Raw genomic sequence first — 27,875 nt, 5'->3', positions numbered from 1 at the left:
TTATGATTGGCTATCACAAGCAAAGGGGCGGGTACGTATGACGAATCCTAAGTGTTGATTGGATAATGCTGCTTCCGTACATTTAGGAGACTACAGTAGCAACAGAAAGTCCAGTCCGTTGCAAATTGCAGAAGAAACGTTTGGGAGAACAAAACTTTATTTCTGTCAGAGATTGTCTTCATATCCTCAAACTAAACGGTAAGTTTGATTACTTGTTTTTCTACACAGTGACAACGTATAGGTGGATTGTTGCCCCGTTATCTGCCGTATTTCTCATGGAGAGAAAGTCACGCAAAACCCAATTACAAAATCTGGCAATTTCATTTAGCGTTGCTTATCGGCATACGAACACACATCGTAGAAAATTACTTAAGACCTTTTCTGAATCGTTACCTTCCACTGGTATGTTCGGCATAAACACAGTCCACCGAGCAGCGCTTATTTCAACGAAACTTCCAATTTATTAAAAAATGGTCCACTGTTAGTTACCGCCCACCACACTGCATTTTTGTGGAAGGAAACAGGAAACAGGCGTACCAGTACTAAATGTTGAAATCGTATATAAATAAGTGCTGCTTGGTGTAGCCTATTATATATGCCGAATTTACCAGTGGTTTTCTTAAGCGAACAGAACGTATCTGGACCAGGTGGACTGCATTGACGAGCTATTGCTCGGTTGTACAGCCAGAGGATTATGTTTCCAAAGGGAAAATCGGTTGCGAAATTGTGAAATTCCTTATGTTATAACAAGTATATTTGAAAGTTCAGGCTTGATTTGAAAGAACAGTAAAATCCCTCTCCCTAAAATAGAAAAGCCCAGACTCCTCCTATGATCCCAAAGCGAATCAGCTCCAAAGCAGTCCCATTGACAGAGAATGGGAGTCCCACTTGCTGAACACAGTAAAAGGAGATCTGGGGTTGGAGTTCACAAACATTTTCATGTCAGTGACCCCAATCAGATTGTTGGATATGACTGGAAACAGACGTGCACACTGTAGGTAGAGAGATACTGATGGGGAAACCGAAACTGTGATGACAGTTAGCCTACATTCGCTCCTTCTGCTAACATCTAATGAATAAAACACCAATGAAGTGAAACTGTTCCTCAATTTACTTGAAGACCTCATGGAAGCTCCTTTGTCTATGAGATTAGAGATTAAACTTTATTGATCACTGAGTGGAGACTGGGACATTACAGAAAAGCAGAATAATAGAATGTAGCCTAAATTAGAATAGACCAAATAAGGGGTAATAAACATAGGCTAATTCAACCGGCAATTACAAAGCTAGAATGCATTAAGTAGACATATATATGGATAAAAAAATAGTAAAAAAATATGAATTACAGCATGCATGAAAAAATAACATAACATGAGAGATTTGTCTGTTAAAAAAAAGGGGTTTATTGTTTTCACTGAATATACAGTATTTTTTTTATTTATTTTTTTATTTAGTTTTATCCAAGTCCCATGATTTGGATTCCAGTCACAATTTAAATAGCTTGAGACTTGACTTGATGCATGAAGAGAAGACTTGAGACTTGCTGACTTGGGACTTGACTCTGACTTGTACTCTGATGACTTGAAAAGGTTTCTAAAGTCTTGACTTGAGATCTTGTGTTTGTGTAAATGACTTAGATTGAAAGTGATGAGATTTGTTCCAGCAGACGACTGAATTTAAATTCTGTTTTCTGAATTTGTATGGAATGATTGAATTTATTGAAGTTGAAACTGATTATAGAAATCAAACTCATGATGCTCTTACCAAGTTTTTATCCTATTAAAACCATATTGCATTGAAAAGTCCTAGATATTTAGTTTTCTTTAAGATATTAAATTGATACTGGACTCTTGATTTGTTCTGACTCGATTTGAGACTTGGCATTAATGACATTTGGTCATTAATGTCATTAATCTACATTTAGACTTGGAACATGACTTGAGACTTGTGCCTCACGACGTGAGACTGACTTGGGACTCGAGCAAAGATGACAGTTTCTCTTGTTCAGCAGAAGATGGCGCAGTGGTGCCAGCTGCAGCTGCTGGACTCCAAGTACCTGGAGCAGGTGGACCAGCTGTATGACGACTCCTTCCCCATGGACATCCGGCAGTACCTCAGCAAGTGGATCGAGAGCATCGACTGGTAAGAGTCGGCGGGGGCGGGGCCAGAGTCTTTTGATCGCTCCTATATAGCGGTCTGCAGCTACAAAGATTTGAACGGGCAAATCATGTATTTTTCACTGCTTTGGTGTTGCTTTATCATAACGTTTTATGAGTTAACATGGCTAGTAAGCGCTAGTTAGGTAGCATCAATTAAAAATAAACTGAAAAACCTCGATAAAACTCCTTCAGAGCTTATCATCGACTCCAATGATGGATCAGCTCTCTGTTCTCTAAGTTTCGTTTTGAGAGAACTGGAAAGACTTGAATGGCAGGAATCGGCTTCTCCTCCATTGTTCATGAAATAAAATCACATCCGTTTGGAAACAAGGAAGCGCAGAAATCTGATTGGCTGTTGACAGATGCTGACCACAAAAAAATCAGCCATGGCAACAAACCTGTTGAGCGTCCACACATCGGCAGAGTTTCCCCAGTCACTCAGATCTGTGGGAAATTAATGTATTTGGTGACTTTGTGAACGCAGAGTTAGGAATGAACTGTTGCACTCTCTCCACGCCTACATTAACAGTAGTGGTAGGTCACATTTTTGCCTCTTTAAATTGGGTTGTCAACATCACAAAGTCCAAAATAATGTAACTACAAGTGAGTGTGCAGATTTACTGAGTTTGAGTCGGATGAAAGGTTTTGATTCCTGCACCAAAGATTACCTGCAGCTCTAAAACTCCTTGTTCACAAATCCAGTTTGGACCACACTCTCTCTGAAATTAGATTTCATTTAAAAAGAAATTACCTGCAGACTCTGAGATTTGGAAATTGTAGAAGTTCGTATTGCGATTTTTTTTTTTTTTATTTTTTTATTAATTGTTCAGCTCTAGTGGGAATTAAACCCTTTCAGTATTGATGTCTTGCTTTATCCACTGAGTTATACAGGATGACGATGATTATTAGCAGTAGCTGTACAGGTAGGAGTTGAAGTTAACTTGTAGTATTATTAGTAGTACTGTATTCCCGGTCTCTGCCTCCTCAGGGACACGGTAGCGGTGCAGGACTCCCTGGCCACCGTTCGGTTCCACGACCTTCTGGCTCAGCTGGACGACCAACACAGCCGCTTCACCCTGGAAAACAACTTCCTGCTGCAGCACAACATCCGCAAGATCAAGAGGAACCTGCAGGTTAGAGCCTGACGCTCCCAGACCCAGCTGGACCTGACCAGACTCGGGGGGCCGGCTGATGCTTTCATGTAGTTACAGATTTTGCCCCGCGTAACATAACAAACCGCCCAGCCACTTCATCACACACCACACCAATCTGGCTGGGTGTTGTGGCTTTCAACCTTTAACTTCGAACTATTGGCTATTTGTAATGTTGTTAATCTAGGAGCTGAATCTTTTTTTTACTGTTGCATTTATTGTAAGTCACTCTGGATAAGAGCATCAGCTAAATGACTATATAATGTAAAATGTAATTCGAAAACAACAGAATGTAACTTAACACAATGTAATGCAAGACTGCATAACGCAACACAGCACAACACTAGAGCTGCAACGATTAATCGATTAGTTGTCAACTATTAAATTAATCGCCAACTATTTTGATAATCGATCAGTTTGAGTAATTTTTTAAGAAAAATAAGTCAAAATTCTCTGACTCCAGCTTCTTAAATGTGAATATTTTCTGGTTTCTTTCCTCCTCTATGACAGTAAACTGAATATCTTTGGGTTGTGGACAAAACAAGACATTTGAGGACGTCATCTTGGGCTTTGTGGAAACACTGATCCACATTTTCTGACATTTTATAAACCAAACAACTAATCGATTAATCGAGAAAATAATCGACAGATTGATCGACAATGAAAATAATCGTTAGTTGCAGCCCTACACAACACGCAATGTAACACAATCCGATGCAATACAGTGTTACACAACATAATGCAATACAATGCAACACAATGTAACAACACAACCTAATGTAATACAATACAATGCAACACAACGCAATGTAACAGAACATAACAGTGAAACGCAACATGGTACAACTACAAAGTGACGCAACACCATGTAATGCAATGCAGGGAAACACCGCAGTGTAATGCAACACAATACAGTGTCACACAACATAACGTAATGCAGTACAATGTTATCTAACGCAATTCCACCACATAACACAACACCACCAAACAAACAGCAGAATGAAACGCAGCTCGACTCCGCCCGGTTTTCCCCCACTGATTCGGTTCCTTCCGTCTCCCCAGGATCGGTTCCAGGAGGATCCCGTCCACATGGCCATGATCATCTCCAGGAACCTGAAGGAGGAGCAGAAGATCCTCGCCGGCGCAAAGAGTGCAGAGGTAAAACCAGCGGTTCAGGGCGGGACGGCGGTCTTTCTTTACAGCACTGTAGTCGCCACCATAGCGGTGAAATTAAGAATGAGTGCTGCACCTTTGCTCCATCTATTATCTGGCTGCTGTGACCGATGTGACCCCTTTACTCTTGTTTGCTTGTAATGTTGGTGATCTGGGAATTGCAGCTTATTCTAGTGCCGACTTTGTTATAACTGTAACTATAATACTGTCAGCTAAATGCTTAAAATGTAAAATCTACTTCTAAATCTAAATCTAAATCAAACTAGAGTTGACTATAAAATTCTCCCAAAACCTGGAGGTGATGCCGATAAAGGTGCAATGTAGTAGCTTATGTTAGAATATAGTCATTGCAATTGATTAACATGTAGGCTAATTATAAATATTTTCACTGTAATAGTCTTTATATTGATGTTTTTCAGCCGGACGGGGAGGGCACGGTGTCAGCCATGGTTGTGGAGAAGCTGAAGCTCGACAACAAAGTCAAGGAGATGAAGGACAGAGTTCAGGTGAGACGACATCAAGGAAGAACCGCCATCTTGTCACTGTCGATACCGATTCCAAGAGCTTCAATTTAAGAATCATATGATACTGATACTGAACAGTGCAGGCTCAAGTTATTAGGCTCTTTGGAGAAACTGTAACAAACTGATTGAGGTATGATCCACGTTTCTCCTTTAGAGAGATCCACCCATTCTTCTACATGTGAAAAGAGGGAAAATAATTCCTGATTTCTGACCTGGTGCATCTGATCTGACTTTTAGTATTTGAGGATTTTTTTTATACAGTACAACATTTTAACCCAGTATCCTGTGCCAGTATCAGTGCATCCCCACTACTACTAATAATGCTACTACTTCTATTCACACTACTAGTACCACTAATGCTACTACTTTGATTCTGACTGCTGCAAGTACTGCTACTTCTATTACAACTACTAATACCACTGCTACAAGTAATACTCAAGTAAGGCTCATAAGGCTTTTGCATTTTGCACTGGGCTATTTTATGAATGATAAATCATGTTATTTTAGTGATTCTGTTGCTTATTTGTTTTGTAAGTGTTTGGTTTTTATCTACAGTGTTTGTTCCATGTTGTTTTTACACAAACCTGACTGCATAACCAATTTCCCTTTGGGACAATAAAGATACTGAACTTGAACTTGAACTACTACTACCACTGCTTCTCCTACTCCTCCTGCTGCCACCAGTACAACTAAAATGCCACAAATGGATCCACTTTCTCCTCAAATCTCCTTTCCAGGCGGCGGATCAGAACATTAAGAGTCTAGAAGACCTGCAGGATGAGTACGACTTCAAAATCAACACACTGAAGAACAGAGGTGAGGAGTTCAGTCGGGAGGGTTTCATTAGTATCAGCTACTACAGATACCATTTTAATACTATTACTGCTGCAGCTACTGTTACTACTAGTACTACTACTACTACTACTAATGCTACTATGACAACTACTACTATCATTACCATTTCTACTATCACTACAACTAGTACGCTGACTACTAGTACTACTACTACTCATGCTACTATGACAACAACTACTGCTATCATTACCACTTCCACTATCACAACAACTAGTACGATGACTAATACTACTACTACTAATACTACTACTACCACCACTACTACTACTAATCAGCATCAAGACATTCATACTGCTGTTTCTAAATATGCAAGATGCTGTAATGTTATCAGAGAAATATGTCTTCTGAACGAGGTGTTGAAGTTGTTCCCTGGTCTGTGACTCATGCCACAAAGTATTCTTCATTATATTCAGGCTAAGCATTCCAAGCATTATCATATCATTCTGTTATTTTCCAGGTGTTTTGGGATATTTATCAAGTGCTGATGAAGAAATTATGCAGAAAAAACTTTACAGAAACAAATATGGCAACATGATTTTGCCATACATCATTCAGGACTAGCAGATACAATACAGACACAATTGTGGTTTTTTTTTTATCTATTTATTTTTTTATCCAAGGGTGTGTGATGTCAAAACTTTCTTTTTGAGCATTTATAAAAAAAACTTATCTCACTGTAGAAAATGAAATGAACGGCATGACGCCAAAGGAGCTGGAGAAAGAGAGGATGACGATCGGGATGATGTGTTTCGAGCTGAAATCCAAACGGCAGGTGAGCAGAGCGAGACGCGTTGAGGCTTTTGAAAGTTCAAATTTCAAAGTTCACAAGCCAAAAACGTTGAGAACCACTTGTGCAGTTGGCAGCCAATGTTCATCAAACTGTACTAGAAAAATCAGTAATTCAGATTGAGAAAAAGTAAGGTCTTAAGAAATGTGAACTATGTCCCCGGGTGGTTTGGTGTTCCTCAGGACGTCGTGACCCAGCTGGCCGAGGTTCTGAACGTGACGCACACCCTGCTGACAGACCTGATCTCCGAGGAGCTGCCGGAGTGGAAGCAGCGGCAGCAGATCGCCTGTATCGGTGGTCCACCCAACGCCTGTGTGGACCAGCTACAGAACTGGTGAGACGCCGCTCCCCCAGAACCAACGTCTGGTTCCTTCCTACGGAGTTTCTGTCTGGAAACATTTGATCATCTCAAACGAGGGTCCTACCTAGGTCCGGAAAGTTGGGAAAAATATGGGAAGGGAAGAAGAGCACCTGAGAGCTTCAAATTTGGCCAGCTCAAACCAACATCCTCCTTTATGTATACAGGATTCCTTCACAGATCTGAAACGTCTGGAAATGTATGAAAAGGGAATTTGATTGTCTCGACCATCCTCCATTACACAGGGTTGCTACGCAGGTCTGCAAAGTCTGGAAACATTTGGAAAATTAGTTTGATCATCTCAAACCAACATCCTCCTACACAGGTCCAACCTCGGTCTGTTGGGAAACGTATGGAAAGGGAATTTGGCCAGCTCAAACCAACATCCTCCTTTTATACAGGGTTCCTATTCAGGTCTGGAAAATATCTGGAAAATTAGTTTGATGATCTGGAAACCAACACCCTCATACAGGGTTCCTACCTATAAGAATGGGAAGTCTAGAAATGTATGGAAAGGGAATTTTATCCGCTCAAACAGACATCCTCCTTTATACAGAGTTCCTGTTCAGGTCTGGAAAGTCTGGAACTGTTGGGAAATACATTTGATAATTTCCAGGTCTTGAAAAGTTTCAGGATGGCACCAAAAAGTCTGGAAGCTTGTGGTAAAATGTTGATGTTAAGTCTAAATTCATATGACTAATAATGAATGACTGAATGTCATTTAGCTCACTGTATGTGGCTGTGGAGCCAGTGTCAGCACCAACCTAAGGATCAGATTCTTCCTTCTTGTCCTCCTCCTCTTCTCTCTCTTCCAAGTCATCACTCCTTTCTCCTTTTTCTTGTCCTCCTCATCTTCCTCCTCCTCTTTACCTTTCTTCCTCTTCATCCCGCCTCTTCCTCTCTCCTCTCCTTTGCCCCCTTCCTTATCATCCTGTCCACCCCCCTCTTCCTCCTCTTCTTCTTGTCCTACTCTTCCTCCCCATAACCAACTCCTTCTTCCCTCCATCTTCCCACTTTTCTGCTTCATCTCTCCTTGTTCTCCACTTTTTCCTTTTCCTCCCCCTCCTCTTCCTCCACTTCCTCCTCCTCGTCAACTTTCTCCTCTTCTTTCTCCTCCACTTTTACCTCCTCCTTGCCCTCTTCTCCTCCTCCTTTTCTTCATGCTCCTCTTCCTCCTCATCCACTTTCTCCTCCTCCTCCCCCTCCACCTCCTCCTCTCCTTTGTCCTCTTCCTTTTCATCCTGTCCATCCCCCTCTTCCTCTTCTTCCTACTACTCCTCTTCTTCTTGTCCTACTCTTCCTCCCCATAACCAACTCCTTTTCTGCTTCATCTCTCCTTGTCCTCCTCCGCTTTTTCCTTTTCCTCCCCCTCCTCCTCCTCCACCTCCACTTTCTCCTCCTCCTTGCCCTCCTCTTCTTCCTCCTCCTCTTCCTCCTCATCCACTTTCTCCACCTCCTCTCCCTCCGCCTCCTCCTCCTTTGTCATCTTCCTTTTCATCCTGTCCATCCCCCTCGTTCGCCTCTTCCTCCTCCTCCTGCTCCTCCTCCTCTCCTTTGTCCTCTTCCTTTTCATCCTGTCCATCCCCCTCTTCCTCTTCTTCCTACTACTCCTCTTCTTCTTGTCCTACTCTTCCTCCCCATAACCAACTCCTTTTCTGCTTCATCTCTCCTTGTCCTCCTCCGCTTTTTCCTTTTCCTCCCCCTCCTCCTCCTCCACCTCCACTTTCTCCTCCTCCTTGCCCTCCTCTTCCTCCTCATCCACTTTCTCCTCCTCCTTGCCCTCCTCTTCTTCCTCCTCCTCTTCCTCCTCATCCACTTTCTCCACCTCTTCTCCCTCCGCCTCCTCCTCTCCTTTGTCATCTTCCTTTTCATCCTGTCCATCCCCCTCGTTCGCCTCTTCCTTCTCCTCCTCCCCCTCCTCCTCCTCCTCCTCCTCCTCCTCCTCCAGGTTCACGGCGGTAGCGGAGAGCCTGCAGCAGGTCCGTCAGCACCTGAAGAAGCTGCAGGAGCTGGAGCAGAAGTTCACGTACGACAGCGACCCCATCACCCAGAAGAAAGGCTTCCTGGAGGCCCGAGCGCTGGAGCTGCTCAAGAACCTGCTCACCAAGTAAGGACTTTCATGTCTTATTAATGTGTTATTAATAATTAGTCGTAATTATTAATGTGTTAAAGACCCAATGAAGTGAAAAATGACAACTTGTTTGATTTTATTTTATTAAGGATCCCTATTAGCTGGTGCCATAGCAACCAGCTAGTCTTCCTGAGGTCCACATAAAACACACACAAAAACAATGACAAATAAAAACCATACAATTGCCAATACAAAAATTAAAAACCAGAACTCAACACACAATAAGATAATAAACCAACCAACAAATGACGCAATAATCAGAAATATGATGAGAAATCACTAATTAAAAATAAAACTAACAAATAGGACACCTGAGATAGCACACAAAACAAAACAAAACAAACCAAACAAAACAAAACAAAACAACACAGCCAGCCAAACAAATTACAGTCTTAGAGAAAGTTTGAGTTTCTTTTTGAAAGCCGATTTACTACAAATGCAGCAGAGATATCGAGGCAGGTTATTCCAGAGAGATATTGATCTATAAATAAAAGATCGCAGTAAAGCATTAGTTCTCGGGCGAGGCAGTACAGGCTGACCACTGCTGTTAAGATCATGCACAGTATTACTATAAACAAATTGTTCCAACAAGAAAACAGGAGTTTCACTACTAATGACTGACTTAAACAATACAAGTGTATTAAATGACAAGCTCTTCTCAACTGTTCACCTGTTCACCAATACAGGCCAAAAAATTACAAAAATTGATGATTTCTATAAACAGCACATTTCTGTTGATGACTCACCCTGCACTCGGGGGCGTAAACTTAAAATTTAAATTTAAAATGTCTGAATTATCGTATTCTTATTATTAATGTGTTTACTAATAATATTACTTATTATGAATGTGTTGTTAATGTGAATTTGTTGTGGGCTTGCTGAAGTGTGAACGTCATGAGTGTAATTGCATTTCTAATGTATTATGAATGAGTTCTGAGTGTATTATGAGCGTATAAAGTGTATCACAAAATTATTAATGAATATTTTGTGCTGTGTTCTTAGTAGTCTGCAAAACAAAATATATCAAGCAGTAACTGACTGTGTGTGTGTGTGTGTGTGTGTGTGTGTGTGTGTGTGTGTGTGTGTGTGTGTGTAGCTCTCTGGTTGTAGAGAGGCAGCCCTGCATGCCCACCCACCCACAGAGGCCCCTGGTGCTGAAAACAGGCGTCCAGTTCACCGTTAAACTCCGGTGAGTAAACACACAACTGAACAGCGTTTTTTTAAGAGTGAAATGTGTGGGAGATAAAGACTGAATTTATTAGATCCAGAACTGCTCAGTATATGAAGAGCTCGGTTCCAAAATTAGATATCCACCTTTTGCAAAAAAGTGACACCTATTCTGAAATCAGTGGTACTTTTTAAAGGTTGGCAGGGAAATTCAGTCGTCACACCTACAGTTTTCTTTGGTCTGAACCAGAGTGGAAAATTTGACTTGTTTTTGGTTTGTTTAGGTTCAAGCTGACCAATCACAAGCCAACCGGGGCTTGTAAACAAAAGTCACGTGACTCACAAGTAGCTTTTCTATTGGCGATATATTGATTCCAGTTCCTGTAACTTTATCTAAGCATGATGGGCTTGTCTGTCTCTTCTTCTGTGGTGTTCATACCAGTTAAGAACACATGAAGAAATAGCTGCATATGAGCATCAGTCCAGACTTTTTGTTCTGCTAGGCTTTCCAAGCATGAGGGACCCGCGCCCGTCTCCTTCTACCCATAATCCCTTGTGCTTCGGGGTGGTTTCCAGTAGTCGGTTGGATTAACAAATTTATTTGGTGCCACCAGAGTTCAAAGGTCATTGTTCTCACCTGGGCAAACCAACTGAACTAAAGGAGGAGAATAAACCATTCAGAACATGATTGGGGGGAATGCAGCCTAAATTATTACAAAACAGACTGGATCCGTTTAGATTTTAGAAATATTGTCACATTTTGGAAATCAAGTCTTCATTCGTGTTTCCTGCAATAGTAATCATGAATTCCAAATTGGTATTTGTGTTTCCTTTTTGTCCAGGTTCCTGGTGAAGCTGCAGGAGTTTAACTACCAACTCAAAGTCAAGGCCTTGTTTGATAAGTAAGCTGATCTGGGGTCAGAGGTTTATTTTTCTAGTTAATACCTTTAAGTGTTCAGACACATTTATAACTGATCTCATACCTGCTTTACCTCCTCAGGGATGTTACAGAGAAGAAAGGGTATGTGTCAAATTAATTTATTCATATTTTAATGAGTGTACAGTTATACAAATGAGTAATTGGTATCATGTAAAACTGTATCTCTCTTGGATTTATATTGTGTTGATTTATATCCTATATGCTACTACTAGTATTACTATTACTACCACTGTTGCTGCTGCCACTGCTACTATCACTATTATTATAATTATTATTATTAACATGGGCGCCTAACTTTGTTTAAAATATGGTGAGCAAAATATGAACAGGGCAGGGGGTTTCCTGCAATTTAACATTTTTATACATTTGGTTTGTATACTGTGATGCTTGATTCTCAATTCTACATTAAAGAACCCAATTCATGTAAAGAGATGCTATAAACACAAGAGAGCTGTCTGCAAAGAATTAATTTCTTTTTTGTAAAATAACAGAATTCAGAAACCCAGTTAGCAGCCGTTTCATGGTTCAAACAATTACACTATCACATCATCCCGTTGTGTGTGGTACGCACTGCAGACTATTTTTTAGCACGGGTCGGACTAAACCACTTGGGCTGGAAAGGGGGTGCAGCAATCCAAATGCAACTATCTAAGTGCAGATAGAGCAGATATTTCGTTTTTAAATTACATAGATTCGATTAAATATTATATAGAGAAAATATTTGATTAAATATTATATTTTTACAAAATTTTGCCTTTTAAAAGTGGAGCGTCTAAAAGACAATTTTGCACTTCCTAAATTACCAAGTGTACGGGCATCTGCCTAACTTACCTAATGGTGTAGGCGCAAATGATTAATATACCTAAAACATGTAAAACACACATCAAGACATTAAATCATGACATTACTGCCCACTGATGCTTTTACTCTCTAGAAAGAAGTTTTTCCTCTGATGAGATAAACTGGATTGAAATATTGGAATGTCAGCTACTGTTGATAAAATTATTATTAAAGACTCATTGATTGATCGATATCCTCTCTAATCTCAGGTTTCGAAAGTTCAATATTTTGGGAACCAACACCAAAGTTATGAACATGGAGGAATCAAACGGCAGCCTGGCAGCTGAGTTCCGCCATTTGGTAAGAGAAGCGTTTTGAAAGCGTTTTGACTTTAAATGTGCATCATGCTGTATTATTTTATCATATCATTTGACCATCAGTAAAGTTTCTGGCAACGGCAGATGGTATAAGGAGTGAAAGGCCTGTGGAAAAATCACTTCTAACATGAAAATTGTAAAGTATCATTTAAATTTTGGAAAAGTCATGAGATTTTAAATGATGGTACTAAGTTTGTAAACTTGAAAATAGAATTTACAGGAGTAATTTGTAAAAATGCAAAAAAAAAAAAAAAAGCGGTTGCTGTGAGTCTCAAACAAAACAAATTTTCCCCGTCATAACATTTGTAAAGGTTCGCTTTACATTACGCTGCAGCAGTACAGTCATGAACATTTGGTATGATGTCATGGAAAAGTTCTGGAAAACTTGTGTAATTCATTGTAATAAGGATGGGAAGTGTGGGAACCCAGGTGAAAACAAGAAAGGTCTCTAACTAGCTCCTTCAGTTACTTGGCTTTGACTGATCAGATCGTTTGTCTGAATCTAGCTGTTCTTGTCTAATGAGTCAAAAATCTGGACAACACAGCGGTTCTTTAATTAGATCTCGTTCTCCACACAGCAACTGAAGGAGCAGAAAGTTGCCGGCAACCGAACAAACGAGGTAAGAGACTGGAGTTTGGTTAAATTACATTGGACTGGACTGGACTGGACTGGATTTTATAATGGACAAAAAATAGCTTGTGCTAATGCTAAATAACTTAGTATTAGCACAAGCATTGCTATTGTTATTGCTATTACTAATATTATTGTTTTTAATAATAAACATTATAAACACATTAGTTGTATAGTACTTGTGATTTGCTATAGAATATCTAGACAACTAAATTTTATTTGTTCAGTTTTTAGCATTTTTATGATTCTTACTACTTTCCAACAGTTTCAGGTGTTATTTCTACAGTATGTTTTGCTAGTTTCTGAGTATCTCGGATACTCATTAATAATAATAAAATGTATGATTATTATAGTTTCTTACAGTGTTCTGGTGTAGAATCTGTTATCTTGCTGTATGTCTAACTTCATTAGAACTGTGCTACAATTTTATTATTTTCTATTGTACAGATTTTAATGTTCTGTTAGAAGAAGTTGTGGTTGTCACTTTAAGAAAACACTATACAACTTTATTACTAGTAGTTTTTTTACATCATGTGTAACTTACAAGTGCTATAGAATTTAAACATTATTATGATTATTAACAGATTTTGTACACATTTTAGTGTTCTGCTAAATGAGTTGGGGGTAATTTTACAGACCCTAACCCTAACCCGAGTATTTCCTACAGAAGGCTGTTATGCTGTGGGAGTTCGGTGGTGTTGTGTTACTTACAGAGTGTTGTTTTACAGTGTGTGTGTTAGTTAGAGTGTTAAATGTGTCTGTTCAGGGTCCTCTGATCGTCACCGAGGAGCTTCACTCCATCTGCTTCGAATCGGAGCTGCAGCTCAGTCAGTCCGGTCTGGACGTCAAACTGGAGGTGAGAGGAGGTTTCCTCCTGTGCGTTATGGGTTGTTTTGTGTGGATTCTGTGTAAAAGCAAAGATCATATATATCGTGGAAGATGAATCTCTGAAACAAAGCAACAGTAAACATGTAGTGAAAGTGAAAGTTTAGTAACGTCTACGTCTTACACTGCGTCTTCTGGGGTAAATGACAAAAAATAAAACATTATCTCGTACATATGGACTTCTCTGGTGCATATTGTTGATATTTACAACTCTGTACCTATTCTGTTCTAATGAGTATTTCCATGTGAGTCAGTGGCCGGTTGTTGTTAATGTTGTTGTTGTTGTTGTTGTTGTTGTTGTTGTTGTTGTTGTTGTAGACCATGTCTCTGCCTGTAGTAGTCATCTCTAATGTCAGCCAGCTGCCCAGCGGCTGGGCCTCCATCCTCTGGTACAACATGCTGACCACCGAGCCCAAGGTGAGGACACACACACACACACACACACACACACACACACACACGCGCACACACACACACACACACACACACACACACACTCGTCCAGATAGTGAGTGTGTTTACTTGCACACCAATGTCTTCTCTCCTCTTCTCTTATTCTCTCCTCTTCTTCTCTTCTCTGCTCTTCTTAACTCATCTTCTTTCCTCATTTCTCTTCTTATGTCCCTTCTTTTCTCCTCTCTTCTTTTATCTTCTCTTTTCTCTTGTCATCTTTTCTCCTCTTATTTTATCTTCTTTTCTCGTCATCTTTTCTCCTCTCTTTTATCTTCTCTTTTCTCTTCTGTCATCTTTTCTCTTCTTTTATCTTCTTTTCTCTTGTCATCTTTTCACCTCTTCTTTTATCTTCTCTTTTCTCATCGTCTTTTCTCTTCTTTTATCTTCTCTTTTCTCGTCTGTCATCTTTTCTTTTCTCTTCTTTTATCTTCTTTTCTCTTGTCATCTTTTCACCTCTTCTTTTATCTTCTCTTTTCTCATCATCTTTTCTCTTCTTTTATCTTCTCTTTTCTCTTCTGTCATCTTTTCTCGTCTCTTCTTTTCCCATTTCTCTTTTCTTCTCTCTTCTTTTCTTTTCAAGTCAATCTTTCAATTAACCAGCTTTACTGGCATAAATGTCAAAAACAATATTACCAAAGCAATTAAATATATGAAACAATCAATGTAAATCAAAGAAGTAAGTTAATCACCATTTAAATAGATCCTTAAATAAATCCTTGTATCAGTGTATGTTTTTGTGTGCGTGGTTGAAGCCACTTCTTCGATTATCTTCTTTTGTCTTTTCTTCTTCTCTTCTCTCCTCTGCTCTGCTGTTAACTTCTACTTCCTGTGTGTCTCCTGTCAGAACCTGAAGTTCTTCCTGTCCCCCCCGGCGGCGACCTGGTCTCAACTGTCTGAGGTCCTCAGCTGGCAGTTCTCCTCTGTCACCAAGCGAGGCCTGAACCAGGAGCAGCTCAACATGCTGGCCGACAAACTGCTGGGTCAGAACCAGAACACAGAACCAAAAACACCTGAACCACACCCAGAACACTAAACAAAACCAGAACCAAAACCACAACCACAAACAGAATTACAACCAGAACACAAAACGGAACCAACACCACAACAAGAACTACAACCAGAACACTAAACAGAACCAAAACCACAACCAGAACTACAACCAGAATACTAAACAAAACCAGAACCAAAACCACAACCAGAACCAGAACTCAAACCAGAACACGAAGCAGAACCACAACCTCATCCAGAACAATTACCAGTACCAGAACCATGACATCCAGAATGAGTGCTAGTACAGAACCAGCACTACAACCACAACCATCAGAGCCACCACTAGAACCAAAACCACAATCAGTACCAGAACCACAACAACAACCACAACCAAAACCAGTATTACAACCAGAACCATTGCAACCACAATCAGAACCACCAACCAGAACCTGAACTAGAACCCAAATCACAACCAGAACCACAGCTGCAACCAGAACTAGAACCACAACCGCATTCACGAGTTACCAAAGTTACTAAAATACATTCATCCACATTTATTGTACTTGGAGATTATAGCAAATGCCTCCACATCACAGATATGCATCATCTTCCACTGTGAACTAAGGATGACCAGTGAGTGAAATATAAAATATAAATGTGTATCTCTACAGGCGCCAAAGCCCAGAGGAACCCAGAGGGCCAAATCCCTTGGACCAAGTTCTGCAAGGTGGGCAACAGTCGCAGTTCAACACAGTTTGGTTTGGTTTGGTGTTTCCTCTGCAGGAGAAATTACAAAAATATCTGTCTATCAGTTTGTTTTTTAGCAAAAGCGAATCTTGCTGGCTAGCTAGCATGCTGACGCTACCTACCAAGACTGTAGCTAACGTTAGCTCTTCATCACTGGAAAATCCTTTCCAGCTTTTAGTGTTCTTTTTTCCTTTTAGTTCTGTTCATTTGACGAATGCTGATCTGATACTGATCCAGTATCAGAACGCTCAGCACAAGTTTCTTTTCGGTTTCTTTCTTGCAGGTGGAGGATCAGTAGATGTAGAGTCTGACATCATTACCGCTAACGTTTTCGTCCTCAATTGCGGATTGTAGCTTTAATGATAAAAGCGAGAAGAAAAAAGCAAAGGAAAAGGAAAAAAAACACAAATTATGCAAGTGAGATAAAGAAACCTCTAAGGGCTTGTAAAAGACATTTCACCTCAAAAGAACTTGAGAACAACTTTTGTGTCATTGAGTTTATGAATGGGGTAATCTGTCTTTTGATGCCATTTTTGTTATTTAATTTATTTTTATTTCCCTAATGTATTCTTATTTTCCTTACTTGTCAGGTATGCATTTTGGTGTACATTTTCCTTTGCTGAGTTTCGGTAATATAGATTGTGTTATGCAGTTCAGGTGGGTCGTCTTTAGAGATGAGATGTTTTTCTAAGCACTTTCGGTTTCTTTGACTCTTCTTCTTCTTCTTTGCAGGGTGAAGGTTAGCAATTAATTTTTATGAAAAACTACTTTTTCCTCTTCTCTTTTCTTCTCCCTTCTGTGCTTTATTATTTCTATGCTAAACTAAATACCTAAGATGTAAATATTATGTAAAAATGTGAACATGAACTTATCTTTTGTCTGGGAGCAGAACATCAACGAGAAGAGCTTCCCGTTCTGGTTGTGGATCGAAGGCATCCTGGACCTGATTAAAAGACACCTCCTTCCCCTCTGGAACGACGGGTTAGTCCCTCAGTCTGGCTGCCGCTAACATGAACGACCTCAAGATGCTGCTGCTATTTTTTTGTATTTACTTGTATGTTGAATCTGAACCCGAACCATTCAAAATCTTGACTACATGTTGTGCGGCAAGAATCATTTGGTCGAAAACGGGTTCTGATGCGATGGCTTCCTCTGCAATTATATTTTATAACCAATGTGAAAAATAGACACTCAAAATAGACACTCAAAATAGACACTCAAAAGCAGCAGTTCACTTTCATGTGTCCTCCAGCGCACCAAGACCAAATTTAAAAATAAGATATGATAAATGATATGTGGAACAAACAAACAAACCGTCAGCATTGTGACCCTGTATATTAGGATGCATGTTTGATCCATGTATCTTACTTTTTAAATTTGGTCTGAAGGCCACATGGATATGGAGAACAGTGCAGCAGGGTGAATGGTGAACTTGGACATGGAGTGTTCAAAGTGGATTTTAACCACAAAATCAGAATCTGAGTCTCTGTCTCTCCGTCTCTGCAGCTCCATCATGGGTTTCATCAGTAAGGAGAGGGAGAAGGGGCTGCTGAGTGACAAGTGTCCTGGGACTTTCCTGCTGAGGTTCAGCGAGAGCAGCAGAGAGGGAGCCATCACCTTCACCTGGATAGAGCACGATGTGCATGGTGAGCAATGGGAAGAGGAATAAGAGTGTGTGAAATTGCATTTCCTCAACCATGTTTTGTGTGGATTAAAAAAAGCGTAAAGCCGTGATCAGATAGGAGCTTTTTTCTCCTGCTCAAACACAAAGTTCAGCTTTGTAACAGAGAACTATCTAATCAGTATAAATAATAAAGTAACAAAGAGGATAACGTTGAAAATAAAAGGAAGTTAGCGATGTCTCTGCTTGCTGATGAAGCAAGGGTCTGTTTTCGCATTGACATTATGTGTGGCACGGCTTAAAATGAAACATGTTCAGCTTGATGGAAGCTTTTTTATAATGATAATATTTTGTTATCTCAATAGAAAAATCATAACTGGTAAAATAGGGGTTCAAAGAGGGGTTCTTCACCAGAGAAAATATCTCTAGAGGCCTCCTTGAACCACCCTACATTAGAGGTTCCCGGAAGGAGTTTTTGAAGGAGTTCCTCAGGGAACCTTCTGGGGGTCCCCTGTGTTTGCAGTCTGGACAGGACAAACTCACCACTATACTGACGAGGAAGCTTTTCCTCTTCAGAGTCTGATCGTGTGTCTCTCTCCTCTCCTAGATAAGCCAGTCTTCCACTCGGTGGAGCCGTACACGAAGAGGGAGCTGACTGCCGTCTCGCTGCCGGACATCATCCGCACCTACAAGGTGATGGCCGCCGAGAACATCCCAGAGAACCCCCTCCGCTTCCTGTACCCCAACATCCCCAAGGACAAGGCCTTCGGGAAGTACTACCCCAAACCCTCAGAGAGTAAGTCCTACAAGGCTCCGGGCAGCATATTACAAAATGTATAACAAACATACTTATACATATGAAGAGTTTATTCCAAAAAACTAGATATCTATTTATATCTATTTTGAAGAAAAAAAACAAAAAAACATTACAAAACATATCCAGGATCCAGTTTCTAAAAGTGTTCTCAAGGACTTAAGTACTTCCTGCTTTCTTACAGTGCAGACGCTTTACTGCTTGCTCTCGCCTCTGTTTGCATTTTTCTGCTGATTTTCTTGCTTTTCTTCTGTGAGAAACTACGTGCAGTGGCTCCTGGATACTCATAAATCACTGGGACTGTAATTATTTGTAGATATAGTAGGCTATTGCCATATTTCAACATTTTTATGACCTATTTATGACTACGTGAGCGTGGCCTACCAACAGCACAAGCCTGTACTGCAGTGACTGGATACGAGGTACTTAGCTAAAGCTAATTAGCAGCAAGATGCCCCCCTTCTCCACGGACGACTACCACAAACTTCTACAGAAGATTGCAGTGCTGGAAACCAAAATTCATTGGTTAGAAATGAATGTGGAAGTAAATGGACTATGTGGGAACGACACCACTTTACCATGGACTCAGAACAGCGGACAAGAGAATGCTAACACACGGCTAATTAGCACCAACAAAACTACCAAGAAACAGGAGGGCTGTGTACCGGGTAATAAATCTACAAGTGGTAGTCCTCCCTGGAACTCTCTTGGTGCAAAGCCTAAGAGTAGATCACTTCCCTGGGAAATGGGAGGACGAGTAACAGGCAGGGCCCAGCGCCCCGAGATTTGTGATGCGACTGGCTGGCCTGCATTATCATCCAGGCAGAATGCCTCTTCAACCCCTGTACTTACCAGGACACAGCAGTGGACAGCTGTGAAAGGGAGAACTAGCAACAAGCCTCCCCAGCAACCATGTGTGCAACTGGAGAACAGATTTGCTCCACTGCTGCAGGACCCTGGATCTCCGTCTGATGACCTGGATAACCTCTCATCTTCACACAGCAGGGTAAGGACTGAGAGTAAATCAGAGAGTAAAAGGCTACAGGGAAAGCTAACGACTGGGCCTCAAACTCTGATTGTGGGTGACTTTGCTGTGAAAGATGTGAAAAGCATGCACAGTAAAAACACCAAAATACTCTGCTTTCCCAAGGATATGGTCTCTGACATGACAGAAAGAATCCTGCATATCATGGCTGCACATCCAACTGTGAAAACCATCATAGTGCACATAGGGACTAATGATGTTGTAAAATAACAGTCTGAATTGCTGAAACGAGATATGTTGAACACAGTCAGCTCTCTGAATGCTGAGGTGTTTATCAGTGGCCCTCTACCGCCAGTCAGAAGAGGAGTTGAGAGATTCAGCAGATTGTTGGCACTGAACACATGGCTTTCAACTGCATGTACCGTCCATTCAGTGCATTTTATTGACAATTTCAACTTTTTCTGGGACCGCAGACATCTTTTTAAGGCAGATGGACTTTGCCTTAACAAGTCAGGAGTAAAATTGTTCACATCTAACCTATTTTACTTCCTGCGTCACCCATCTGTTCCCTCTGCCAAGGACAAGAGACAAAAGGACGTCTGACGAGATCTTTAATCATGAGAGACATCAGAGCCGAGAGGAAGAGTCTCTACCCCCCTCACCGGCAACCGCCTGTGAGGATTCACCTCCTTCACCCCCCCCAGGCCCCATCCAGGTCACCCTCCTCTCCAGTCACCCTTTCTCCCTCCTCCCCCTCTTGGAGTTCACTGATCAGATGAAAGAGCTGGTCACTGCTGGGACCAAACTTACCCCCCGTCCTACTCCCATTTTCTCTCCCCTAAACCCCCCTTGGCGTCCACCTCCACCACTGCCTTCGAGTCCTCAGCCAGTTCTGACACAGTCGTCACAGTTATGGCGCCCACCTCCCCCCCCCCTCCACGACGGCATCGGAGTCATCGTCTATCTCCCCAGCCTGATAAAAGCACAGCAGATATCAGTGCCAGCAGCACTGATATCTGCTGGGTCCAGGCTGCAAGGATAATGGCACTCGTGATTCTTCCCAGGCTAAGCCGGGGCCCTGTGTGCCAATAGCTTCCTCAATTTCTGTCTTGATAAGTAATAGAAAAAGAATGGTGAATCTGCTAAGAAACAGGAAGCACTCAACCGATTCTGCAAACTTAGCAAATTTAGCATCCATTCCTCGTCAGCCACAGCCTGTCCCAAAAGATTGGGCAGATAATGCTTTTAACACAATAAATCTAGCTTTGTTAAACGTCAGGTCTTTGGCAGGAAAAACATTTGTAATCAATGATTTTATCATCAAGCACAATCTTGATATTATTTTTTTTAACTGAAACTTGGTTAGACCAAGACAACAGTGCAGCTGTTCTTATCGAGTCAACCCCTCCCAACTTCAGTTTTATGAGTGAAGCTAGAGTGCATAAGAAAGGAGGTGGAGTTGCCATTTTGTTTAATGATTCCCTCCAATGCAAGCAGATATCTTATGGAAATTTTGCTTCTTTTGAATATGTGGCTCTTCAGTTGAATTCCTCTTCTCGAGCTATGTTCCTAAATATCTACAGGCCACCTAAATACTGTGCAACCTTTTTTGATGACTTTACAGAACTGCTCGCTATAATCTATATTGACTTTGACTGTGTAGTTATTGTTGGTGATTTTAACATCCATGTTGACAACCCCCAGGACAAAGGGACTAAAGAACTGTGTTGTGTTCTTGATAACTATGGACTGGCTCAGCATGTGACGGAGCCCACACACAACAAGGGCCACACCTTGGACTTAATTATCTCCAAGGGTCTGAACATTTCTAAGGTTGTGGTGACTGATGTTGCTCTCTCTGATCATTTCTGTGTTTTCTTTGAGAGTACTATCTCCGTGCACACAAATGTTCAAACAGAGACAATCGCAAAACGGTATATCACTGAAAACACCAGTGATTTATTTATTCAGGCTTTCTCTTCCACACCCGCCCTCTCTTGGGTCTCAGTCAATGAGCTTGTAGATAATTTCAATTCTAAAATTACAAATGTTATTGATGCCATTGCACCCACTAAGGTGAAGGTTGTCTCTGGTAAGAAAAGATCTCCATGGAGAAATACCACGCTGGTCAGAATAGAAAAAAGAGAGTGTCGAAAGGCTGAACGCAGGTGGCGAAAAACAAATCTCCAGGTTCATTATGACATCTATGAAGAGAGACTTCGCATTTATAATTTGGAACTGAGAAATGCAAGGCGGTCCTTTTTCTCTGACATCATCACCAAAAACAATAATAACGCACGCGCCTTGTTTGCTACTGTTGACAGGCTAACAAACCCTCCTGTGTCAGTAGCCTCTGAACTTCTATCCACCAGGGCCTGCAATGAATTTGCCTCCTTCTTCACTGACAAAATTCAGAAAATTAGACAAGGAGTCAGTGCCTCAATATCAGGTACAGGATATGTGTTGTCCCTGTGTCCACTTAAAATCAATTCAAATACCATGACACAATTTTATCCGATCAACCATAAAAACCTGGAGGATATTATACAACATCTGAAATCCTCCTCCTGCTGCCTTGATATTCTGCCAACAGGCTTTTTCAAAAATGTTTCAAATTGTATGGCCTCAGACCTACAAATTGTAAACATGTCTCTTCTCTCAGGTATCTTTCCACAGGCCCTGAAAACTGCAGTCATCAAGCCACTCTTAAAAAAGAACAACCTAGACACGTCACTAAAAAGTAAAATCATTGAAAAAGCCGTTTTTCAACAGCTGAACAACTTCTTGGCACTAAACAACTGTTTCGATGTCTTCCAGTCAGGATTTCGACCACACCACAGCACTGAGACTGCCCTTGTTAAGGTCTTCAATGACATCCACTTAAACACAGACAGTGGCAGAATTTCAGTCTTAGTATTACTGGATCTCAGTGCTGCATTCGACACGGTCGACCACAACATATTACTGGACCGACTGGAAAACTGGGTGGGACTTTCCGGCACAGTACTAAATTGGTTTGAATCCTATTTAAAGGACAGGGACTACTTTGTGTCTATAAGTAATCACACATCTGAGCGGACAAAAATGACATGCGGAGTTCCCCAAGGCTCCATTCTGGGGCCTCTTCTATTCAACATCTACATGCTTCCACTGGCTCAGATTATGGAAAACAACAAAATATGTTACCATAATTATGCAGACGACACACAAATTTACATAACCATATCACCAGGGGACTATAATCCCATACAAACGCTGAGTAAGTGCATTGAACAAATCAATGACTGGATGTGTCAGAATTTTCTTCAATTAAACAAAGATAAAACTGAAGTAATTGTCTTTGGAGCCAAGGAAGAACGATTAAAAGTCAGTGCACAGCTTCAATCGGTAATGTTAAAAACCACAAACCAAGCCAGAAATCTTGGAGTAGTCATGGACTCAGACTTGAATTTCAACAGCCACATTAAGACAATTACTAAGTCAGCCAACTATCACCTTAAGAATATATCAAGGATTAAAGGACTTATGTCTCAGCAGGATTTGGAAAAACTTGTCCATGCATTTATCTTCAGTAGACTGGACTACTGTAACGGAGTCTTTACAGGTCTCCCTAAAAAATCGATCAGACAGGTGCAGCTGATTCAGAACGCTGCTGCTCGAATCCTCACTAAGACCAGGAAAGTGGATCACATCACTCCAGTTCTGAGGTCTTTACACTGGCTTCCTGTCTGTCAAAGAACTGATTTCAAAATACTACTGTTGGTTTATAAAGCACTGAATGGTTTAGGGCCAAAATACATTTCTGATCTTCTGCTACGTTATGAACCATCCAGACCTCTCAGGTGGTCTGGGACAGGTCTGCTTTCTGTCCCCAGAGTCAAAACTAAACATGGAGAAGCAGCGTTCAGTTTCTATGCTCCACATATCTGGAACAAACTCCCAGAAATCTGCAGGTCTGCTGCAACTCTCAGTTCTTTTAAATCAAGGCTGAAGACTTTCCTGTTTGCCGCTGCCTTTTATGACATCAAATAACTATTCATCTCTCACACTGCACTGTAACCTTTATTCTTGTATTTTACACCTGTCCTATTCTATTTTAGCCTATTTTTTTTTTTTTGGTTTTTATTCTCTTAGCTCTTTAATGAACTTTATTTTTCTTGGTCTTTTATTTGAATTTTATCCTTTTCATGTTGTCTCGCTGCTTTTATGTAAAGCACTTTGAATTGCCTTGTTGCTGAAATGTGCTATATAAATAGACTTGCCTTGCCTTACTATCCTTCAAAAAGTACCTTAAATTGTTTTAATTTTGTGCAGTGAACTAACTCTTCATTCACATACATATATACATATATGCTTTTATTTTTTAGGCGTGTTGCCTTTTATGTATTGTAATATTGTTATATATTGTTGTTTTATTGTCTGTAATGCAATTTGTAAGTTTGTTTATAAAATTGTAATAGGGTGTATTATTAATTGTCATGAGACTTTGAGGTGAATTTGAATCTTTGTGTAATCGACTCTTCCAGCTCCAGAGCCCATGGATGTGGAGGACACACAGAGGAGCGGCTACATGAAGACGGAGCTCATATCCGTCTCAGAGGTGTAAGTAGAGAAAACCTCAATCACAAAAACCATTCAGGATAAATTATGCAATGTGTTGAATAAATCAAGTGCATGCTCTTATTTACATTTACAGTACCTGGAATTATTTAATAGTAATCATGGAAATAAAGGAAAATGAAATTGAATATATAATTTCTAGTTTTATATCACTAAATGCACATCAAACACGTTTCATCCTAGATTCACCATGAAGGGTTTTCAAAATCATAGGGATGTCAAAAGTGGTAAATTATGCAAAAATAATTTTATTTAAATAGAATGTGAAAAGTCAGAAACTACTGTATGCAAACAGAATATTTTAAGTAAAATAGCAATAATTTGTAAACTACTGTTTGCAAAATTAAGTTTTTAATTATACAAACATAATTATTTTAATTGCACAAATGCACACACAGTTGTACACTGTATTATTATATTAATACAAATAAATTGCACAAAGTAGTAAACTATACAAAAACAAATTTCACAAATATTCTGTATGTCTGTTCTTCTATATTTGTGCAGCCATCCGTCCAGACTGCAGGACAACATGATGCCCATGTCGCCCGACGACTACAAAGTTTTGGAGAAGTACGTCAGTCCCAGAGACATCGATGCTGTGGTGAGTACTGCTTTAAATACTGCTTTAAATACTGCAGTCTGCTGCTTAAATACTGCAGTCTGCTCCTTTAAATACTGCAGTCTGCTGCTGTAAATACTGAAGTCTGCTCCTTTAAATACTGCAGTCTGCTCCTTTAAATACTGCAGTCTGCTCCTTTAAATACTGCAGTCTGCTGCTTAAATACTGCAGTCTGCTGCTATCAGTACTGCTCTCTGTACTGTCATCAGTACTGTTATCAGTACTGCTCTCTGTACTGTTATCAGTACTGTTATCAGTACTGTTATCAGTACTGTCATCAGTACTGTCATCAGTACTGCTCTCTGTACTGTTATCAGTACTGTTATCAGTACTGCTCTCTGTACTGTTATCAGTACTGCTCTCTGTACTGTCATCAGTACTGTTATCAGTACTGCTCTCTGTACTGTCATCAGTACTGCTCTCTGTACTGTCATCAGTACTGTCATCAGTACTGCTCTCTGTACTGTTATCAGTACTGTTATCAGTACTGTTATCAGTACTGCTCTCTGTACTGTCATCAGTACTGCTCTCTGTACTGTTATCAGTACTGCTCTCTGTACTGTCATCAGTACTGCTCTCTGTACTGTCATCAGTACTGCTCTATGTACTGTCATCAGTACTGCTCTCTGTACTGTTATCAGTACTGTTATCAGTACTGCTCTCTGTACTGTCATCAGTACTGCTCTCTGTACTGTCATCAGTACTGCTCTATGTACTGTCATCAGTACTGCCTTTCCAACCATTTTCTCGCTCTGTCTGTTTTGTTCTTGCTTTCCTTCTTCAGGCCATCAATCTCCTCGGATTTGGAGACTTTGACGTTAAGGTAGTAACTGTTGCTGTACTATACTTGTACTATGCTTTTAATGTTTTATGTAAAGCACTTTGAATTGCCCTGTTGCTGAAATGTGCTATAGAAATAAACTTGCCTTGCTTATACTATGCATGACTGTATTATACTATACATATGGCTATACTATACTATACTATACTACGCTCATTCTATACTATTCTACACTATACTATGCTGTACTATCATATACTATACTATACTATACTATACTATGCTTTACTACACTAGACTATACTATACTACGCTCATTCTATACTATTCTACACTATACTATGCTGTACTATATTATACTATACTACACTATACTATACTATATGTTATGCTATGTCATGCTATACTATTCTACACTATACTATACTATAGGTACTACACAGTACTATTTTATACTATACTATACTGTAGTGTACTATGCTTTACCATACTATATTACTATACTATGCTATTATAATACACTATACTATGCTATGCTATACTATATATTACTTTACTATACTATACTGCCATGCTGTACTATACCATACAATTTGTTATACATACAATATGCTATACTGTACTGACATTCTGTACCATACTGTAGTACACTATCCCATACGAAACTTGACTGTGCTGCACTATGCTGTACTGTATTGTATACTATTACACCATACTATACTATGCCCATTTTTCAGTAAGAAAACAGTCGATGGATAATACAAACACATTATACAAAGGGCATTTCACAGGCTGGTTTGGTTCAGTACTTTCATGTTATCAGAACGCCTCTCATGAACGTCTCCTGAAAGTCTTGAAAAGATAAATCCTCATGCCCACATGTGAGGATTTTTATTGTTGTTCTTTTGACTTTTCTTTTCTTCCCAGATGAGCGCAGAATTTGAGGACAGAGCTTTGGAGCAAAACTGAGGATTTTGCCGCAGAGCGGATGGTGTAGAAATGTCTAAATCTGTTTCACACAGTCCAGCACCTTCATTTACAAGTGTACTTTTTAAACGGCCTTTGTTTCTTTATTGGTTGATGATGTACAGTATGTCAAGTATGGAATATCACTGTATAGCTGAGGATTATTCTTCGATACAGCAAATCGCACAGTGTATGGAATGATTGGGGGTCTATGACTGTAATATGTTTAGACACAAGTATCATGATGGAAAGGTTTTTTTCCAAGACTTTTTGTGCAAGTCCCAAAGTTGTCAAAGCTTCAAATTTATCATCTAGTCTTTCCAGGCTGCATAAAAATTGTATTTTTATTTGTGTGTACTTTTTATAAAAAATGTGAAATTAATGAACGCACCTTACAGATAAGTCCTACTGTGTGACAGTTAAATTCTAAAATGTGGAAGCTGATCACGCTGTGCTGTTGTCATGGCCGAGCTTTGCATGCTTACTTCAACACCAGGATGGGAGACGACCACTAAGTCCGCAGGTAACCGGTTACCTTGAGTTGTAAAAGTTATTTTTCTGCCTCGTTCAGAAACCCGAGGAACATCCAGCAGTGGAAAAGACAATGTAAATATCAAATTATTTTGTTTTCTTAATCTTTATTAGAGCCAACAATGATTTATCTCCAGGTTCAGGAGTGCACTCTGTCTTTCTGCCTGCATTTACACTAGAGGCTTTGAATGATTTAGAGCTTATATATATTTCAGGGGAGATTCAAACCTGGAACTTTGTGCATCACAAATATCGTTTTATCTCATTGCTGAACATTAACTGTTAGTATTTGTTGCTTTTTACATCTGTGCAGTAGATTTAAAACCAGATCTCTGGAGGTTTGCTGTGGCAGGTAGCAATTATTTAAGAAGCTGTGATGTTTGTGTTTTCACATTTAATGTAAAAGTGGAACGGCTAAAACCACAATAAATATCAGAGTTAATGTCGTATTTCTTACCGACTCTCATAACATTTGGGATTGTTGGTGATTTCTGGCAACGTCTATGATGTGACATCACGTCAAGTCCAAGTCAAGTCCATATCATTAATATCAAGTTTCAAGTCTAAATGTAGAACAGCAAGTCGAGTCAGAACAAATCAAGAGTCCAGTGTCAATTTAATATCTTAAAGAAAACAAAATATCTAGGACTTTTCAATGCAATATGGTTTTAATAGGATAAAAACTTGGTAAGAGCATCATGAGTTTGATTTCTAGAATCAGTTTCAACTTCAATAAATTCAATCATTCCATACAAATTCAGAAAACAGAATTTAAATTCAGTCGTCTGCTGGAAAAAATCTCATCACTTTCAGTCTAAGTCATTTAC

General features: G+C 40.0%; 1 protein-coding gene across 3 annotated transcripts; it reads left to right on the top strand.

Moving 5' to 3' along the window:
• The first annotated feature begins 79 nt into the window (after positions 1 to 79).
• On the top strand, positions 80 to 27,497 carry stat1a (signal transducer and activator of transcription 1a). 3 transcript variants are annotated; one of them, XM_071542218.1, is made up of 25 exons: positions 80 to 198; positions 2,012 to 2,142; positions 3,148 to 3,292; positions 4,373 to 4,468; positions 4,903 to 4,989; positions 5,745 to 5,823; positions 6,543 to 6,634; positions 6,832 to 6,983; positions 8,956 to 9,114; positions 10,235 to 10,327; positions 11,148 to 11,207; positions 11,306 to 11,326; positions 12,295 to 12,385; positions 12,981 to 13,022; positions 13,800 to 13,889; positions 14,237 to 14,335; positions 15,216 to 15,351; positions 16,033 to 16,088; positions 16,998 to 17,089; positions 17,615 to 17,754; positions 18,337 to 18,525; positions 24,055 to 24,130; positions 24,656 to 24,752; positions 25,555 to 25,593; positions 26,479 to 27,497. In XM_071542218.1, exons 2-25 carry the CDS (start codon positions 2,015 to 2,017, stop codon positions 26,518 to 26,520), a joined length of 2,301 nt encoding a protein of 766 aa, XP_071398319.1. In that variant the 5' UTR covers positions 80 to 198; positions 2,012 to 2,014; the 3' UTR covers positions 26,521 to 27,497. The 3 variants fall into 3 exon arrangements, with proteins under 3 accessions (XP_071398319.1, XP_071398321.1, XP_071398320.1); XM_071542219.1 differs by having other exon boundaries at positions 89 to 198; positions 2,009 to 2,142; XM_071542220.1 differs by lacking the exon at positions 25,555 to 25,593.
• Positions 27,498 to 27,875: the final 378 nt, after the last annotated feature.

This window comes from Centroberyx affinis, unplaced genomic scaffold (genome assembly GCF_046629955.1).
Source record: "Centroberyx affinis isolate AG114_WGS23_722 - 3 ecotype Tasmania unplaced genomic scaffold, CSIRO-AGI_Caff_v1 ptg004041l_1, whole genome shotgun sequence".
NCBI lineage: Eukaryota > Metazoa > Chordata > Actinopteri > Beryciformes > Berycidae > Centroberyx > Centroberyx affinis.
The sequence above is the reverse complement of the archived record's forward strand: the minus strand, read 5'-3'. Positions and strand labels throughout refer to the sequence as shown.